Source organism: Theropithecus gelada, chromosome 16 (assembly GCF_003255815.1).
Source record: "Theropithecus gelada isolate Dixy chromosome 16, Tgel_1.0, whole genome shotgun sequence".
Taxonomy (NCBI): Eukaryota; Metazoa; Chordata; class Mammalia; order Primates; family Cercopithecidae; genus Theropithecus; species Theropithecus gelada.
The window spans coordinates 41,868,767-41,889,074 of NC_037684.1; the positions used below are offsets into that span (position 1 = coordinate 41,868,767).

At 46.8% G+C, this 20,308-nt stretch overlaps 2 protein-coding genes across 6 annotated transcripts in view; one reads left to right on the plus strand and one right to left on the minus strand.

Annotated features, from left to right (window-relative positions):
* Window positions 1-20,308, plus strand: part of ARSG (arylsulfatase G) — a 175,725-nt gene that overhangs the window by 150,813 nt on the left and 4,604 nt on the right. The window contains exon 12 of one of the 4 annotated variants that reach the window (XM_025361654.1): window positions 13,607-13,730. In XM_025361654.1, the coding sequence (XP_025217439.1) occupies window positions 13,607-13,689 (83 nt within the window). In that variant the 3' untranslated portion in view covers window positions 13,690-13,730. Of the gene's footprint in view, window positions 1-273; window positions 1,234-13,606; window positions 14,433-20,308 lie in introns of those variants that run through there. The other 3 variants (XM_025361657.1, XM_025361652.1, XM_025361653.1) reach the window with 3 other exon arrangements.
* Window positions 1-20,308, minus strand: part of WIPI1 (WD repeat domain, phosphoinositide interacting 1) — a 37,541-nt gene that overhangs the window by 6,979 nt on the left and 10,254 nt on the right. For both annotated transcript variants that reach the window (XM_025361660.1, XM_025361661.1), the window contains 7 exons: window positions 17,410-17,506; window positions 9,130-9,227; window positions 8,377-8,469; window positions 7,307-7,377; window positions 6,214-6,321; window positions 1,852-2,016; window positions 687-794 (listed from right to left, as the gene is read on the minus strand). In XM_025361660.1, coding sequence (XP_025217445.1) covers window positions 687-794; window positions 1,852-2,016; window positions 6,214-6,321; window positions 7,307-7,377; window positions 8,377-8,469; window positions 9,130-9,227; window positions 17,410-17,506 — 740 coding nt within the window. The remainder of the gene's footprint in view (window positions 1-686; window positions 795-1,851; window positions 2,017-6,213; window positions 6,322-7,306; window positions 7,378-8,376; window positions 8,470-9,129; window positions 9,228-17,409; window positions 17,507-20,308) is intronic.

Genomic DNA, 20,308 nt, shown 5'->3' on the forward strand with positions numbered 1-20,308 from the left:
CTCCCAAAGTATTGGGATTATAGGCATGAGTCATGAGTCAACGTGCCTGGTAGAGCACCTTCCAATTCCACGCAGGGAACAGATTTTTTTTTTTTTTTTGAGACAGGGTCTCATTCTGTTGCCCAGGCTGGAGCACAGTGGTGTGATCATGGCTCACTGCAGCCTCAACCTTTCCAGGCTCAGGTGATTCTCCCTCCTAAGCCTCCCGAGTAGCTAGGACTACAGGTGTGTGCCACCACATCCGGCTAATTTTTGTATTTGTTTTTGGTACAGATGGGGTTTCACCGTGTTGCCCAGGCTGGTCTTGAACTCCTGGACTCAAGCCATCCGCCCGTTTCGGCCTCCCAAAGTGCTGGGATTACAGGGGTGAGCCACCGCCCCTGGTGGCAGGGAACATGTTTGAATGCCCACTGTGAACTCGGGGCCATGTTAGGAGGACAGGCCGAGGGGGGACCATCCTGTGCGTTATTAATCCTGGCACTTTTCCAGATGACTACCACAGGCTGAGGCCGCCTGACACAGAGCCCAGTGCGGAGCAGTAGCCCACTAGGGGTTTGCCACTGAGACTGCCAGTGAAGAACAAATCAAAGCAAGGGCATTGAAGCTTGTCGCTGTTCTTGGCGAAGGGACAGCTCTACGCAACCAGCTCTTGACAGAAGCTGTCTTTTGAAAAGCAGTCTCTTCACCTGTGGGTTTTGATTAAGACACACTCTCCTCCATCCTGAGGATCCAAATTGTAGATATAAAGGTGTCCATTGGATGATGCAACTAGCAGCCGTGGCAACTTCTGGATCCTAAGGGCCAAGGAAAACATAAGCTGTGATGACAACAGAGATGGGTGATGGGTTCTCTTCCAATGACAAAGCCCCCCTCACCCTAGCTGTCACCAGATTCTGCCTTTGACAAACCCTTAGCCCACTGATCTGGTCTGGGCTTCTGGCTATTCCTTTGCATTCTGGCCTTGGGATCTACTTTCAGGATTATTTCTTGTCTTTGAACGCAATAGTGTGGATGAGGCAAATGAGTGTAGATGTTGTAACCCTGTGAAAAGCAGTACCTAGCGAACACATTAGCGCCCTACATGGGACTCAGTCTCCCTCTGACATGTGTCTCTGCCCCTAACCAAGACAGAAAGCGGGTAAATGGATGACTGGCTCACTGTCTTTGCTGGTAGGTTTTGTGAAATTTTAAAAATGTTCAACTTTTGAATAAACTCCTTTAAACTTCTTAAAACATCTGTCAGCCCCATAGGAGTCTGAACCTAGAAAACAGACCTGGAGGCTTTTTACATAATTACAGAAAAATAAGAATTGTTTTTAAGACAGCGTCGTTATAACCAGCAGGTTAAAATTCCCATGCCAACTTCTAGCTGCCCCCTGAGAATCCGCATTGAAGTCAGATGGGAATAGCAGGGGTTTGATTCTGCTCACTCTTCCTTTGGGGCAAGTTTTCTTTTTCTTTTTTGAGACGGAGTCTTACTCTGTCACCCAGGCTGGAGTGCAGTGGCACGATCTCGGCTCACTGCAACCTCCACTTCCTGGGTTCAAGCGATTCTCTTGCCTCAGCCTCCCAAGTAGCTGAGACGACAGGTGCGCACCACCACACCCGGCTAATTTTTGTATTTTTAGTAGAGACGGGATTTCACCACATTGGCCAGGCTGGTCTCAAACTCCTGACCTCAGGTGATCCGCCTGCCTTGGTCTCCCAAAGTGCTGGCATTACAGATGTGAGCCACCGTGCCCAGCCTGGGGCAAGTTTTCTCTTTCTTTTCAGGTTTGGGGATTTTTGTGCTTTGGAGAAATAGATTGATGAAAGCGTGGTCTTGTTTAGGGTGGGTGGCGCTGTACGTACGTTGAGAGGGTACAGATGTTCCTCTGCCCGGAGAAGTTCAAGCGTGCGGTGGCAAAGGCCCGGTCCTGATGCATCATGTCGGACACCTGGGTTGGGAGGTAGTTGGTAGCAGCCATGAACATCTTTCCCATGTAGCCACTCCAGGTCGAAGTCTCTTCTGGTCGACTAGGGAGCAATGCACAGACAATGCTGGGACTGGGCTGCAGGCCCCACACACACCCAGGAATCTCCACACCCAAGCGTCATTAGCCACACTCGCCACAGCAGGGAGAGACTGTGCCTTAGCTAATGTTCTGCCCACTGAGAACAATCCAAGATGTATTATTCTGGCAATAACTAAAGAGCATCAAGGGCTTGTTTGTTCTTCAGAAGAGCCATTGTAAAGCTGTTATAAGGTTCCCAATGCTACTGCTTTCCCCTATTAAAGAAGGCTTATCTGATGACTAGTCTGATTCTAGATTTCTAGAAGAGAGCTGGGGTAAAGAGTGAGATGGACTCGATATCCCGGTGCCATTAAATGAGCTCCGGACTGTGCTGGGCTCATGGAAGAACAGACAGATCTCAACGTGAAGGCCTCCTGAGCCAGACTGAGTGGGTAGCAAACCTCCGGGCAAGAAACTTTGGGTGGTGTTTGATCGTAGATAACCCTGGAGTCACCCAGGTACCCAGCATGCGTAATGATGGAGATCATGCAAAGGGGCCTGGGATGTCGCCTGCAGTCGTGGAACTTCATCCCAAGGCCTCTGCCAGACAAAGGGGGTGACCGTTCTGTTGGTGGGAGACAACCCCCAGCTCTGCCCCACACAGAGGGTGGCACAATGAGGACCAGGGCTGCCATGTGAGTTCCCAGGAGCAGGCAACTGCTGAGAGGCTGCTTGTCTGCAGGATTAGGTCCTGGTGGGAAGCTCACGCTGCAGCTCAGAGCCCCGGGAGGTATTCTTTACTCTGCTACCAGTGGGCTAGGGGGGTCTTTGGACGAACCTCTCTGGGCCTTCATGTTCTCATCTGAAAGTGACTACGCTAGGTGCACCGCTAGGATTCTGTGATCCGAAGCATCCTGAGACATCCCTGTACTGATTGTCCCACAGCCCTGTGCTCCAGGCTGGGGTTTACAAAGAGGTGTACGATCCAGACCCTGCATTCCAGGTTGAGAGAGCACGGGTGTATACAAAGAAAAACAACGTGAGCAGTTAATATGTGGTGCTGCACAGATGGTCCAGGCAGAGCTAGTCCAGACCACAGAGGAGGGGAGAGGCGGATGAGGTTCCTTAACGTTTCTGTGTCCAGATTTCCTCATTTGGGAAACAGGAATCATCGTCACAACCTTCCCGACAGGGTTGCTGGGAGAACGAAGGAGGCTGAGGGCTGAGCATGGAGCCTGGCACGCGGCATGTGCTGTTTTATGGGACGGTGTCTCTGCGGCTGGAGGAAGTGAGGAGGTTCTGCGGGTGGTGGCTGCTGCGCTCTGCAGCAGGTCTGACTCAGCGGGGCAGGGAGGAGCTGGGATTTCATTCCCAAGCTCAAAGGGGAATAAAGGTGTCTGAGGAGGAGGTGTCATGTTCAAAGGGACATTTTCAGAAGATTAATCAGCAAGATGATATAGGGGTGGATTGGTATTGGTTGAGAGACTGGAAAGTCAGACCAAATGTAAGAGTAACGGCTGGACCATCACGAGGTGCTAAAGACACGGCTAAGGGCCCTGGCCAGCAAAGCAGGGCTGAAGAGGCGCGTGTGAGCCGTAACTGCTGGGTACATATGAATACTCCGTAGATAGGCTGGGGGAGGCACATGTCAGCCATAACTGCCAGGGACATATGAACACCCCATGGACAGGTTGAGCGAACCCAGAACAACTTGGAGGTTCTGCTCCTGGTCACCTGTGTTCACAGACAAAAACGGGAGAGCCTGGAGTGGGAAATGAATCTCTGATAATAATCCCCGGTGAAGGCGGGGCTGCAGCAGCAACTGGGATCATTCACTCATGGAACCTTGGGGTTGAACAGCATCTTAACAGCTCAGCTGCCCTCCGGTGCTCAAACCCACGACAACAGATGATGAATTAAGGCTCCAAAAAGACCAGGGCTTAAGAAGCTGTCTGAAAAGTGAAAGAAAAGCCTAAAAAGTGGATATAATCTCCAGGGAAATAGTAAAAAGAACCTCAGGGCAAACAATAAGCTTTGGGTTACATCTGTGCAGATTGGGGGTTGGAAAGTTCTGGAAGGACAGAGGAGCGAGAAGGGAGCAGCCCCCAGTGTTTCATACACCACGGGGGGTGGGGGGGGCGGGGGACAAGGATTCTAGAGACGAAGAGACATCAGTCCCGTGGCTGTGATATGTGACATGCCTCAGGTGACCTCAGACAGCATGGGCTTTCTCTAATCACACGTGCCTTTGAAAACAGAGCTTTCTCCAACTGGTGGCAGAAAAAGATGGCAGAAGGGCAAGTTAGAGAAATCTTGACACCTCCCTTTCAGCCTTGTGTCACGCTGAGAAGAAGACCCAGTCCTGCCATTCTGGGCTTCTGGCTGCAGAACTATGAGATCATAAATGTGGCTGTTTGCCTGTAGTCCCAGCACTTTGGGAGGCTGAGGCGGGTGGATCATAAGGTCAGGAGTTCGAGACCAGCCTGGCCAACATTGTGAAACCCCGTCTCTACTAAAAATACAAAAATTAGCTGGGTGTGGTGGCAGGTGCCTGTAATCCCAGCTACTCGAGAGGCTGAGGCAGAGAATTGCTTGAACCCAGGAGGTGGAGGTTGGGCAACAGAGGGAGACTCTGTCTTAAAATAAATAAATAAATGAATGAATGTGGCTGTTTGAAGCCCTTAAGTTGTGGTCATTTGTTGCTGTGGCAGTGGGAAATGATGACACATACCATTGGCTACACTCTAACACCGGCTTCCGTACGTGGCCAGCCCTCACTCCACTGCTGCCTCCATTGCGCTAGTGGGCATTGGTACCTGCCTGTGTCATGTATGTGTTAGCATGTGTCAGTGTGATATGGTGCCCAGCCTCTCTCATGTATGTATTGGTATGTATCAGCACAATATGGTGCCTGGCCTCTGTTACATGTATGTTAGCATGTATCAGTGTGATACAGTGTCTGGACTCTGTCATGTATGTGTGTGTATCAGCATGATATGGCGCCTGGCCTCTGTTATGTATGTGTTAGCATGTATCAGCATGATACGGCGCCTGGCCTCTGTTACGTATGTGTTAGCATGTATCAGTGTGATACGGCACCTGGCCCGTTACGTATGTGTTAGCATGTATCAGCGTGATACGGCGCCTGGCCCCTGTTACGTATGTGTTAGCATGTATCAGCGTGATATGGCGCCTGGCCTCTGTTACGTATGTGTTAGCATGTATCAGCGTGATACGGCACCTGGCCTCTGTTATGTATGTGTTAGCATGTATCAGTGTGATACGGCGCCTGGCCTCTGTTATGTATGTGTTAGCATGTATCAGCGTGATACGGTGCCTGGCCCCTGTTATGTATGTGTTAGCATGTATCAGTGTGACACAGTGCCCGGCCTCTACACCTTCCTCTTCTGAAACTCCGTCCAAGGGTACCAACAACCAACTCCCCAGATATAGTAGGCTTTCTGTCCTGATCCTGCCTTTCCCTGCAGGTTGGGGTAACGTTTTCAAAGCACTCTTTCTTTAGAATCCTTGCCCCCCACCGTGGGGTATGAAACACTGGGGGCTGCTCCCTTCCCACTCCTCAGTCTTTCCAGAACTTTCCAGCCCCCATTCTGCACCGGTGAAACCCAAAGCTCATTGTTTGCCCTGAAGTTCTTTTTACTCTTTCCCTACAGATTTTATCCACTTTTTAGGCTTTTCTTTCACTTTTCAGACAGCTTCTTAAGCCCTGAGAAATTGCAGGTGTTTCCCAAGCACTCAGCGGTGGTGCTGGCAGCGATGATAAATAAATATATTGCTATATTTACAGCTACATTAGCTGACACTTCTTAGTGCTTACTATGTGCCAGGCACAATGCTAAACGCTTTGAGATCTGCAGACTCATTTAATCCTCGCAACAAGCCTCAGATGCATGTACTACCGTTAGGTTTGTTTTGCAGATGAGGAAACTGAAGGACACGGATCTAAATTATCTTCCCAGGATCTCCTGGCTCCTAAGAGGCAGAGCTGGACGTGGACTCACGTGGGTGGCTCCCAGTTTTTTGCTTATGTGCATTATGCCCCCAAAGTTTTGCTAACACACTCCATCACTTAGGTGAAGCCCCAAGTAAAGCCAAGATCAGGGTGTTGAGAAAGAAAAGAGATCATTCATGCCGGCAGAAGAGCCAGGGCCTGACTCCTTTCATTTAATGAGCATTTGGCACCCTGTGCAGTACTTGCCTGTTGGTGACCTGCTCCAGCTTGAAGATGTGTACCGTCTCGGTGTTACTGGAGGCGCAGAGGAATTGTGAGTCCATACTGAACACTAGAGAGCTGATTGTCACATACCTAGAAACACAGCAACACATGGGCCCGTGAGCTACAGAAATGAGAGTTACGGCCTTATAGCTCAGAGATCAGCTTTATAAGAAAATTAGATGTGTCCTGAAGAGCCTAGGTAGCCCCAAATCCCTTACACATTGTGGTGCCCATATTTAGAAATCAATATCAGAAAGCTTCACAAAGGGTCATAGTCTTTTTTATTTTATTTTATTTATTTATTTTTGAGACAGAGTCTCGCTCTGTTGCCCAGGCTGGAGTACAATGGCTTGATCTCAACTCACTGTAACCTCCACCTCCTGGGCTCAAGCGATTCTCCTGCCTCAGCCTCCCAAGTAGCTGGGATTACAGGCACACACCACCACGCCCAGCTGATTTTTATATTTTTAGTACAGACGGGGTTTCAACATGTTGGTCAGGCTGGTCTTGAACTCCTTACTGACCTCAGGTGATCCGCCTGCCTCGGCCTCCCGAAGTGCTGGGATTACAGGCGTGAGCCACCGCGCCCGGCCCATAGTCTTATTTATGTGAGAAGAAACAAGGTATAGGCCTGCCTCTGTCAGCAGAAGGGAGGAACTGTGCCTGGCATCTTGGAATCTTCCGGTTGCTCTGTGCACCGATCTGGCTGCAAACCTACATCCAATAAGATCCCAAACAGTCACACTTTACATGGTCCTTTATTTCCATGGAAGGAAATCAGAAATTATTTTTGGACTGTGACTCCCTGGCTCTCTCATTTCTCCTGTGCCGGCCGCCCACACACACATCAAAAAGGGACTCTCATGGCTGAACTGCTTTAAAACAGCATCTCGGCTTTCAGTGTTGCCGAACCCTAAGTAAAGCCTGCAAGTCAATTACCTGGGAGAGTAGTTACACTTCCTCCAGGTGAGTGGAGGGCACAGAGCCACTCTCTGTCCTCTCCCTAGACAGCTGCCAGCGGCCCCTGCGGGACTTCTGCGGGGACTTTAAAATGGGTTTGACACTGAACACAGACCTTTTCATCCCTCTCCGGAACTCATAGAGCTTTTGCCCGTCAGGGACAGAGAACACCCGGATGACTGTGCCCTGGAAAAGAAAGCAGGTGGACATTTCATAACCGTTAATGGTTTCACACAGAGATGTCCCTTCAGAGAGGAGTTTGTTTTACTGGTTTTGAACATCTGTCTCTGAGGAAGCACACCGTGTTGAGCGTAGAGGCATTTTTATTTATGTTCCATTTCAACAATTCCTGGAAAATGTTTTAAACACCCGCTGTCTACCTTTTCCTTTCCACCTGTGCCCAAGGCTGGTGTGTGTGTGTGTGTGTGTGTGTGTGTGTGTGTGTGTGTGTTCGCCCAACTGCTCTGGTTTCTTAGAATTTCAGTTTGAGGCTGGGCATGGTGTCATCCTAGCACTTTGGGAGGCCAAGCCGGGTGGATTTTCTGAGCTCAGGAATTCAAGACCGGCCTGGGCAACAGTGAAACCCTGTCTCTACTAAAATACAAAAAATTAGCCAGGCGTGGCAGCATGTGCCTGTAATCCCAGCTACTCGGGAGGCTGAGGCAGGAAAATTGCTTAAACCTGGGAGGCGGAGGTTGCAGTGAGCCGGGATCGTGCCATTGCACTCCAGCCTGGGTGACAGAGCCAGACTCCATCTCAAAATTAAAAAAAAAAAAAAAATTCAATTTGATCACTTTCTCTGATTATTCCAGGCAGAAGACGTCAGTTTCTCTAAATAGCAAAGTAAAGCATTTGGTTTGCACTGTACTGTGTTTATAAGGTGTAGCATCTGTCTGTCTCTACGGCTGATGTGCATGTACATTTCTTCATAAGACCACGAATTTTCATGCAAAGTGTCTTGTATCTTGCATAGTGCAGGCCCCTGGCCTATTGAATTATTGAATTAACAAATGCATGAATATAGCACACATGCAGAGGCCAGAAATTCTCCCTCTGAAACAAATTCTGAGTGGGCCCAGAGACCAGTCAGTCTTCATGTCACCAGGCTCGTTCCATCCCAGCCCTGGGCATGGCAGGAGCCATCCAGTGAACCCCAGACAGAGGCGTTGGTGGGAGTGGACTCACTTTTTCAGACGCACTTGCTAGTTTGGAGCCCGAGGCATTGAAGGCGATGGCAGCCAGTGTCCCCTCGTGGGCAGCAATAGTGCAGACTGTTTTCTGTTGGTGAAAAGGCAAAATGGATACTGAAGATGTGGAAGAGGGAAGATGGATTTCACCCTTCCTCTTTTCTCCTTTCTCCCTTTATCCAGCTCCCTGTCTCTTCCTCTGTTCCCCAGGCCATTTGCATGTAAGCTGCACGTCATTTCCTGGTGAATCAAGATTCGGCTTCAAAGGCCACTCCATTTCCTTCCCTTTTCCTGCCCTCGGGAAGGTGGCCACGAACTGAGCAGCTGACGCAGGGTGATGCCGTCGCAGGCGTGTCCTGCACGCATGTTTAGGGAACTTCCCACAGCAATCCTGTCCTGCTCAGGGATGCCTCAGAGACCAGAGGGCAGGGAATATGAAACACCTGCACACTGTCTCAGGCTGTGGCATGGGACAGCGTGACACATTCAGGCAGACAACTGGCCCCCTGCTGGCAAGTGGTTTTTCATTATGCTGCAGATGTCTGACTTGGCCTGGCCGGCTGGCTCATGGTGATGTTGACTGACAGCAAGCCCGAGGGGAAATAGCATCACCTTCTCTTGAACAACTCCCCCAGGATTGCCTACCCCCACCGCCTCCAGCCCCCCGCGGCAGGGTGTCCTTATCTATCTCCTTCCATGACCACACAGCCAAGGCAGGTGGGTTGGCTCAGCCAGGTCACTGTCAACTTACCAGGGAGTTTCCATCATAAAGCACAATCTCCCCTGAAGTCAGGCTTCCAGGATAGGCCAAGTAAGAATTGGAATGGTTGATAGAGAGAGCACATAGACCTGGCAAAGAAGAAACAGGACATGAGAAATCTGGGGCCAAGGGAGAGAGTGCACGGCTGGAGAGGGCATGTGAAAACAGTACAGCTACAGTGCCACCTACTGGCAAGGGGAGGAATAGCTTTGTAGACAACTGCTTTCCACTGATGATTCTTCTGATCAAAGGGTTCCAATAAAGCCAATTCACAGGGGAAGACCTCCTGATTTAACACTGGCTGTGTCCTTGCTACAGTGAAACAATGAGACTTGCCGGGTGCAGTGGCTCACGCCTGTAATTCCACCACTTTGAGGCGGGCAGATCACTTGAGGTCAGGAGTTCCATGGCCAACATGGTGAAACCCCATCTCTACTAAAAATACAAAAAGTAGCTGGGCATGGTGGTGCATGCCTATAGTCCCAGCTACTTGGGAGGCTGAGGCAGGAGAATCACTTGAACCCGGGAGGCAGAGGTTGCAGTGAGTGGAGATTGTGCTATTGAATTCCAGCCTGGGCTACAGAGTGAGACTCTGTCTTTAAAAAAAAAAAAAAAAAAAAATATATATATATATATATATATATACACACACACACACACACACACATACACACACACACACACATATACACACACACAAATATATATACACACACACATATATATACACACACAAACATATATATATACACACACACATATGTATATATTATGTATATATATTGCTCATTTTTACATTTTACCCCAGGACTCTGAAACAGCATCTACTTCTCTTCCAATTCCATTATCCTCTAGGGCTACAAAAGATTTAGTCAAAACTTAAATAAATCTTCCTATTGTGAAAGGTCAGTGTATGTTGCTCTTTCTGCAGATGATTATATACTGTTGGCCAGTAATTTCAAGTTGGAGAAGAGGAGCTGCCAAGAACCTGTTTAGAAACTGAGAAATTTTAGGCCAGGCATGGTGGCTCACGCCTGTAATCCCAGCACTTTGGGAGGCCGAGGCAGGTGGATCACCTGAGGTCAGGAGTTCAAGACCGGGCTGGTCAACACAGTGAAACCCTGTCTCTATTAAAAATACAAAAATTAGCCAGGCATGGAGGCATGTGCCTGTAGTCCCAGCTACTCGGGAGGCTGAGGCAGGAGAATTGCTTAAACCTGGAGGTGGAGGTTGCAGTGAACCAAGATAGCACCATTGCACTCCAGCCTGGGTGACAGAGTGAGGCTCTGTCTCAAAAAAAAAAAAAAAAAAAAAAAAAAAAAGAAACTGAGCAATTTCTGAGCCGAATGTCCTGCCTTGATAAGGGAAATGGGCACCTCTGGAGGCAGGAGTTCATTTGAGGTCTGCGTCTGCAGTCAAGATGGTGCGCCTAGACATTGAGGCAAACTAAATAAAGAGGACATTTTGGATTTAAAATGCTTCAACAATATTCCAGAAGAGTAAACAGCCCATCAAACCATCGAACCAACATAAGCTGTTTTTATTTATAAGGGGATTCAAGGAGGGAACATTTAAGTAAAGGATTTTCAAAACAATGGTTTAGATTAATAGGGGTGCACATGATAGCAGCGAATTCCAGCAATTCCATAGAAACCAAAGTGTTACCAGAAACTTTGAGATCATGGAAGAGAAACATCTTTCTACCAAAAAAAAAAAAAAAAAAGTAAAAAAGGTGACTGGCGTCTATTACAAGTTAGTATATTAAGTGGGTTTCTTCTAAAAGTATAAGAAAAACTTTAGGTCAGGCTGAAACATACGTTAACTAATCTGCTGAGGAAGGGGAGCAAAGGAAAAAGAAAGCAAACATTTTGAGTTGGAACCTAGGTCTCACTTCCTGCTCTGGCTTTGCTGAGTCCACAGCGGGGCTGTCTTCTTATCACTTGCCATGCATAGCTCCGGGAGGAAGTGGCCGAGCCCTGAAACCTTCAACTGCACGTTCTGGCAGCCCTACCACCCCTTTGGCTATACAAGGTCATTTCTGGCCCCAGCCTTAAAAGAGGCAACTCTTTTCTTTCTTTTTTTTTTTTTTTTCCAGTTTTGCTCTGGAAACCCCAATTCCTCATCCCGTCTGAGTTCTTTGCCATCCAAATGTAATTTCAAGAACAGCCAGGCAGGCAGAAGGGATTCTAGCCTTGTGAAACTGCGCGGGGAAGGCCGTCAGGAGATCTGGTTGGCCTGTGTGCTGAGGCAGCTGGCAGAAAAGATGTGCAGACTGTGGAAATCTTACAAGGACTAGAGTACTAAACTAAAGAGTTAAGGCCTTCCAAATGCAGTATGTAACTGCTGAAGGTTTCTCAGCACATGTTTTGTTTTGTTTTGTTTTTTGAGACAGAGTCTTGCTCTGTTGCCCAAGCTGCAGTGCAGTGGTGCAATCTCGGCTCACTGCAACCTCCGCCTCTTGGGTTCAAGTGATTCTCCTGTCTCAGCCTGCTGAGTAGCTGGGATTACAGGGGCCTGCCACCACACCCAGCTAATTTTTGTATTTTTAGTAGAGACGGGGTTTCACCATGTTGGCCAGGCTGGTCTCAAACTCCTGACCTCAGGTGATCCATCTGCCTCAGCCTCCCAAAGTGCTGGGATTACAGGCATGAGCCATTGCGCCCAGCCTAGCACATATGTTTTTTTAAAGACTGTGTTAAAAACACGATGAGATACCACTCTACAACCACTAGGATGACTATAGTCAAAAAGACAATGTTGGTGAGGATATGGAGAAACTGGGACCCGACGCACCGCTGGTGGGAATGTAAAATGGGGCAGTGCTCTGGAACCTTTAGCAGTTCTTCAAAAGCTAAACATAAAGTTCTCATATGACCTAGAAATTCCACTCCTACATATATACACAAGAGAAATTATGACATGTCAACACAAACATTTGTATATTAATGTTCATAGCAGCATTATTCATAAGTCAAAAAGTGGAAATAACCCAAATGTTATCAACTGATAAATGGATAAAGAAAATGTGACATATTTTTATAATAGAATATTATCCAGCAAGGAAAATAAAGTATTGATACATGCCTCAACACAGATGAACCTTGGAAACATTAGGCTACGTGAAATAAGTCAGTCACAAAGGAACCGATATTATATGAGTCTACTGCTGTAAAATGTCCAGAATAGAGAAATCCATAATCTAATAGAGATAGAAAGTAGATTAGGGGTTGCCTATGGCTGGGGGCAGAGGGAGTGATGGCTAAGAGGTACAAGGTTTCTTTCTGGGGCAATGAAAATGCTCTAAAATTAATTGTGGTGATGGTTACACAATTCCGTGAATATACCAAAAGCTATTTAACCATGCATTTTAAATGGGTGAATTGCATAGGATGTGAATTATATCTCAAAAAAGACTTTCAAATTTTATTTTAAGGTGTGTTTCAGGAATATTTATCTGGGTTAGAGACAGACTGAGGACATGGGTTCAAGACTGGGGTCTGTTATGTACTATGCAACTCTGGCCGAGTTATTTGTGGCTCTTTCCGGCCTGTTTCCTGTCTGTGAAATGAAAGCTACCACGACATAGAGGTCTTTCCAGATTTAATACTCCAACATGCCAAGCCTTCGTTTCTTACTTCTTCCCTCTGAAATATTGGGCATGTCTTTATGGCAGAGCGAGCTTAACGGTCTTGGAGCAGAAGCCTTGGACGCATACCTACAGCTATGCTTCAGAGTTTTATGCTAAAATATAAATATTCCCAGAAGGGAAGAAAGGTTTAAACTTTCTAAGCTAACATTGAACTTTCTGTAATACCTATTATAGAACCGGATGACATAGATGCTAACAAGAAAGGGACAAAGGATAAGAGTGAGGGCAGGCATACTCTGACACATAGCACTTATTTGACAGTTTTGCCTCCAGGCTTGTACCTGTACCAAGTCATCTGAATTTAGACAAGGAATCCTGCCTTCCTACCCTTACAGACTTAATGAAGGTCCCCAGAAAAGCCTGCTGTGACTTCCCTATGGCCCAAGTGTCAGAAAAATCCAACCAGCTCCATGAATGTATCTTCCTATCTTGGGAACCACCCAAGGCAAGCAAGAAGAGTTTTCCTTAGCTTGGCTGTTGCCATTCTGCCAGTCTCCTCTTTCTGTTACAGGTGTCACACAAAGCCTTTTTAAGGAAGGAAATGGGCTTTAAAAATATTATTGTATAATATAAAAGTCATGGTGTAGAACACTTGCGAAGCCTAGAAAATATAAGGAGAAAAAAAATCACCCACAATTCTAAAACCCAGAGGCTTTTCACTGTTCTGAACATCTGAGCACATTTCCTTCCAGTCTTTTTTCTACCTAGGAATGAGGTTCTGATGGGGCTTTTGGACTTGTTATAGACTTGACACATATTTTCACAAGCCACTGGCAGCTATAATTCCACTGTAATTATTTGGCTGTAATTCTTCTACAGCTGGAAAAGAAATGCCTGCTCTCAACTCAAGAACCAATGGCATCATCAATGGAATTAAAAGGAAGTCCCATAATTCTAAATGATTCTCACCTTGGTATTTAAAGTATTGCATGTCAAACTTTAGGTAAGTTAACAGTGATTTATAAAATGCAGTTCCCTCTGAGTTGATTAACGTCTCAGGTTACGCTTTCCAATTTTCAAAAATAGAAAGGAAAGAAATCTTCTTTGTACAGCAAATGTCCTATGCTCCTACAGAAAGGAAGCATTTATACCACTTGTATTACCATTTTCAAGCAAGAAAGAGGTCTTGCTGGGGAAGAAACCATGAATTGTTCAATGATCTGCATTGCTGTGTGGTATAGAATGCTCCCTCAATATCCCATAAAAGGTGGTCAGCTCTGTGACCACCTCCTCCACACTGGGAGGTCTGCAGTTGGCAGGACTTTCATGGAGATTTCCACCCTTGACTGCTCAGACCAGACTGCTGTGCTAGCAGGAAATTAACTTGGAGCCCCTGTCTGGCCAAGCTCTTTAAAGGAAATAGCCTGCAATCTCTGACACAACAGGAATGGGCATGACACAAACAGACAGAAAGAAGGAAATTTACAGCTGCGTTAGATACCAAGTGTGAGGCAACAGGCAAACTCTGCGTAGCTAATTTATTTGTAGTTTATGAAGTCAAAATGCATTCAGGATTTGTGTACTGAAGACAATTAGACAAGTGATTCTGTCTTCCTTCTGTACCTAGCAAGGATTTATAAAATCAACAGTCAGAGTTTCCATCTTATTTCTTCGTTCAGAAAATAAACTAGAGGATGAGAACAGAGAAGGCGACTCCTGGCCTCTGGGAAGTGTATATTCATGATTTTGACAGTACAGAGTCCTCTGAAGGTTCCCGAGTGAGGACCTGATCATGTCACCGAAGCACAGCTCTGACCTGTGCAAGGCTGCCCTACGGGACGGAGCTGGCTGGGGAGTGAGTCTGACTGCCCGCATGGACAGGGCGGACCCACCTTTGCCCACCCAGGCCATGACCTCAGGTAATGCTCACTGTAGCAACTCTGCAGGCTAAAAATGATCATCTCCATTTTACTGCAGTAGAAAGGGAGGTCAGGAGAGGTTGAGGTGATAATTATAAACGGTAGCATTTAAAACACCTTGGGCTGTGTCTCCAAAGAACATCAGAGGTCTAAAAAGACACAGTTTGGTCAACCTGCTCCTGGTCTTTCAGAAGAAATACTCAACCTATCCCTGGATCCTTTCATAAGGAGGCATTCTTTTATCTGAGACAGGGAAAGTCTCTGCCGTTGTTTCTAATTTTTCTTGAGATAAAAGTGATTCCCTTTACAAGCAATATACACTGTCTCTAACATGGCACACAAATAGCCCTGCACTTTTAAACCTGATTTTCTCTCTGTTTAAGCTGCAGAAAGTAAGGCAACCAGTGAGTTTTCTGAATTACAGAAAAACAACTATTTTTGCTAAATAATAAGAGTAATGGTGGCTGGGCGTGCTGGTGCACGCCCGTAATTCCAGCACTTTGGGAGGCTAAGGTAGGCGGATCACTTGAGGACAGGAGTTCAAGACCAGCCTGGCCAACATGGAGAAACCCCCCCATCTCTACTAAAAATACAAAAAATTAGCCGGGTGTGGTGGTGGGCACCTGTAGACCCGACTACTCAGGAGGCTGAGGCAGGAGAATCGCTTGAACCTGGGAGGTGGAGATTGCAGTGAGCTGAGATTGCACCACCTCACTCCAGCCTGGGCAACAGAGTGAGACTCTGTCTCAAAAAAAAAAAAAAAAAAAGGGGAGAAACATCTGTTTATAAGGGAGGGTGCCCAGTCCTGAAGCAACCCCGTCCTCTGGGGGTCAAGTGTGTGACAGGTGTGAGGAGTAAGTGGCATTTACTGTGTGCAACTCTCCTCTCTTCAGAGAAACTGAGAGCCACAGGCAGCTTCTAGCTTTCTGCATGCCCGACGTCCCTCCCCAAATCCGTGAAGGCCCAGCTCAGGCCCTGCCAGCCTCAAGCTCCGTGCAGATTCAGGGGCCTCTCACTCCCGATCGGAAGAGCACATGCTCCCTTCAACTGTGTCCGCACCCCAGAGTTAAACATGGTTCCACCCCTGCCAAAGGCTGCTGGCGCACCTGTCTCAGACCACCTCAGACAGACTGTGGAAGGGAACTCGTGACAACTAGATTTGGGGCTCCTGGCACTAATGGTGCCTACCATGGTGCCAGGCACAAAGAATGTCTGTAATAGATACTTGTCCAGGTGATTCCAGCCTCTCATTTCTAAGGGAAAAACTTACTACCCATAGCTTCTTCACATACCATCTTCCATTTCAGAAATTATGCTTCAAAGTCATTATCTCACAGAACTCCTTAACGGCCTCAATGGCGTTGTTCTTTTATTTATGTATTTATGTATTTATTGTTTTTTGCGACAAAGTCTTGCTCTACTGCCCAGGCTAGAGTGCAGTGGTGCGATCTCAGCTCACTGAAGCCTCCGCCTCCTGGGTTCAAGCAATTTTCCTGTCTCAGTCACCCAAGTAGCTGGGATTACAGGCGCCCGCCACCATGCCCAGCTAATTTTTGTATTTTTTTAGTAGAGATGGGGTTTCACCATGTTGGCCATGCTGGTCTTGAACTCCTGACCTCAGGTGATCCACCTGCCTTGGCCTCCCAATGTGCTGCGATTATATAGGCGTGAGCCACAGCACCTGGCTAGCTTTGTTCTTTTAAAATATCCTCTTGCCATGGCAGAAATGTGAAAGCACTGAAATGAACAGCCAAGGGTCATTTATAGAACTGGAATGAAGAGAAGGCATAGGAAGTATTTCATGCATGGCAGTTCCTGTGCTGGTCACTTTCACAAACATTACCTTCTTTAATTCTCAGCCAACCCTGGGAGATGCATATTATTCATAAGGGAACCAAGGGTCAAAAAGTCTAGGTGACTTGGGTGGCACCCAGATAGATCTTGAAATTCAGTGAAAGGCAAATAACTCAGAAACAGCAAATGGAAGCAGTTGTTCAATGACACTAAACTGAAATATAATAGAAGCAGTTGTTCAATGATACTAAACTGAAATATAATCTGCAAATGTGAATCCATTAAATGTACAAATTGTTCCAGTGTGCTGACTCCTCACCCCACCACACAACGAAGGAATTCTTTCTTGTTTACTCCTAGCTCGATGAATTCATATAATGTCGTCTGCTATTTCGATATAACACATCCAAACCATTCCTCTTCTTATACACCAGGAACATATTAAATAGTGTTAAATCCCGAGAATTCAGTAAGATTTAATATCCTAGCACATCGTCAAGGTAGAGAGATTTCTTTGCCGTATAATAAAACGCATTCTTTATGGTTCAGATTATCTTTTTGCTGGCCACGCAGACACGCCAAGTTGAAACCTGCTTCTAATGATCACACCTACTCTGTACTGAACGAACCACAAAAAACAATTAGGGGTAAACGCCTTTCAACATCAGATGCTTGAAATCTTTTACATGTCTACCTTACGTGCCTTGACACATTTGTGGATGTGGATCCCAGACAAAGGGTGTTGTTACTCTTGGACTGTCATGAAGGGCACACAGCCCCCTTACAGAACACATAGCCTGACATAATTTGAATCTGCCACCATTAAGACAAAGCTTCGAGATAAACCTCACTAAGACTCAAAAAGCGAAAACACTGTTTCGGGTCTGCAATTTGGAGGAAAATAAAGTTTGAGAAAGAAGCACCTGGACATGAAATTTGAGGGTCGTTTGTTCCATTTTTGGAGCTCACCTGTTGGGTTTGCAGGAATATCCAGGAGGGTCTTCAACAGCTTCATGTCTTTAATGTTGTGAATATAAATGGACTCTTCTAGGCAAACCAGCAGCCTCTGTAATCACACAGACTTATCAGTCTACCAAACCGTTCCTTACAAAGGCCCTGACCAAATCCAAATCATTCATCTTTCATATGAGTCCTAACTTGATGCTAAGCCTAAAGGAGAATTTTGATGATGCATTTTGAAGATTATGTTTATGGATGTACACACATACACAATTATCCACCTGAACAGAAGCATAAAATGCAAGATCTTAACAAATTTTATTAGAAATTAAGATTGTTTATACTTTTCTCTCCTTCCTGCTTCCCTCCCTCCCTCCCTTCCTTAGAACAGGGATTCCTGAACACTTTTTTTTTTTTTTTTTTTTTGAGACAGAGTCTCACTCTGTCACCCAGACTGGAGTGCAGTGGCGCGATCTCAGCTCACTGCAACCTCTGCCTCCCGGGTTCAAACAACTCTCCTGCGTCAGCCTCCTGAGTAGCTGGGATTACAGGCATGCACCACCACGCCTGGCTAATTTTGTAGTTTTAGTAGAGATGGGGTTTCACCATGTTGGTCAGGCTGGTCTTGAACTCCTGACCTCAGGTGATCTGCCTGCCTCGAGCTCCTAAAGTGCTGGGATTACAGGCATTAGCCACCGCATTCGGCAGGACTTCTACACACTTTCTGATCAGACCCCCTATGCCATGTAAGGCAATTTCATGTGTCCTCTCTAGTTTCCACGGCCATCTGACAGGCTGCCTTTCAGTGTTTATAGCACAGGTCTCCCTCCTGTATAAAAATGGGTTTCTTTGCTTTCTGTCTATCACCAAATCTTAGGTTTTACCCCTCTCCGAATAAGAATAATTACCAGTTCTAACTTCTTCCTACTCAGACTCTCCTCTAGGCCTGCTTTTGGGTTGCTGTCTGCAGCCCTGGCAAAGGGAAAGGAGAAGGGCTTCAGCCCTCGTGTGAACACCCCAGTGTCCCACGTCCCCAATGTCCTCCCTGGGCTCCCCTCTCTGGTGCTTGCTCTCCCCACTGCTGTCAGACCCTTCTCTTCTTCTCCAAATCAAAGCTTGTCAGGTTCAGAGCCTCTTCCCATGGCTGTGCTCTCAGCTAAGTGAAAACAGGCCACAGGGTTGATGTGTTGAGTGTTTAAAGGAATATAATGCATAGCCAGTACAAGGGCAGACTTCGGTGCTAGTGAGGAGGTGTCAGGAAGGCATTTCTGGTCGGGCAGCTCCTTGAACATCTGAGCAGCTGCCGACCACCCCTGCACATGCCTGGCTTGGCTTCCCCCAGGCCGGTGTTTCTCAGACCTGGATGAGCACCAGAATTGCCCAAGGAGCAAGCCCTGGGCTCTCCCGGGAGATTCCGGTTTGGGAAGTTTTTAGACGAACACCCAGGTGATTGCGATGCACACTGAGGCTCGAGAACCACTGCTCTCAGCCAGCTCCTTTTATTCCAGGGAACCTCAGCTGGAAGGGAAGGTACCAAAAAATACCACACAAAAGAGACAGGCTCTGCTCCTGGGAAAAGCCTGCCCTGCTGTTCCCCCAGGAAGACTCTCCATGGCTCAGAATGATGAAGGTCATCAGTGTTAACCAAGCAGAAAAATAAAAGTTAAACACCTTCCTCAATTTTTTGTTTTTTGTTTTTTTGAGACAGGGTCTCGTTCTGTCACCCAGGCTGCAGTGCAGTGGCAGGATTATAGCTCACTGTAGCCTCGACCTCCGGGGCTCAGTTCATTTTCCCACCCCAGCCTCTCGGTTAGCTGGGACTACAGGTGTGCGCCACCATGCCTGGCTAAATTTTTGGTATTTTTTGTAGAGACCTGGGTTTCACTATGTTGTCCAGGCTGGTCTCTACCGTCCTGAGCTCAAGAGATTCTCCTGTCTCGGCCTCCCAAAGTGCTGGGATTATAAGCATGAGCCACTGTGCCCGGCCCTTTCTCAGTTTTACTTAAGGCTCTGTCATAGGTCTGAGACTGGAGGTTGAGGGTTAAAAAAATTTCTAACAGGGTCTCAAAATTGATGATAAATATGAGTGTTCCTCTGTGAAATATTCTCTGACTTATCCACTCCCTGTGCCTTTTGCCAGCACATGCCGTGGTTTGAACTATGTGGTTCTATGCTTGCTTCTGTTCTGAGGTTTCTGATAGCCTCTTGTGTCCCCTCCCAGCCCAACAGCCAATCCCCGGGATAGGGGGCCTCGACATATGCCTCTCATAGGAACAGCGTCTACATCTAGCCCATCTGATCTGATCTGCATTTTTTTCCCACGAGCTCTGATGGCACCATCTGCTCTGCGGCCCACTCAGCTGAATTTCAGGTCACCCTCATGCTGGCTGCAGATAAGACTAAACACAGAGGGAAACAGAGGGAAAACACTGGGAGGGGACGAGGATGCGCTGTGTCTTAGTTTGTGTGACAGCGTGCTTCTGGGGTGGGCACGATGCTGCTAATTGCTTTTTTAACCATCAGTTTTCAGCCCCTCCAGAACCATGGCCTTGCCTTCAACTCGGCTCCTTGTCTGTTGCTTTGACTTTCATCTACTTTTCTAGGTTTTATAAGTAATAAGTCCTTTTATCAATTACCAAATATTTATAGCATCTGCCCTAGAACACCATAGATTTGGCCTCAGAGGATTTAAGCCAATCAGCCTCCATCTGGATAGCAAGGGTCCCTGGGAGCAGATTGCAAAAGAACTGTAAAAGTGTGCAAATCTAAATACATCATACACCTGGTTTATTGTCTTTATTCCATAAAATATATTTCCTCAGTTCAATGCAAGAGAAATAACATTAACTAAAAATGAAATGTATGACAATTCCTAAGTGTTCTTCCTTTTTCACATTTTTAAGTTTTT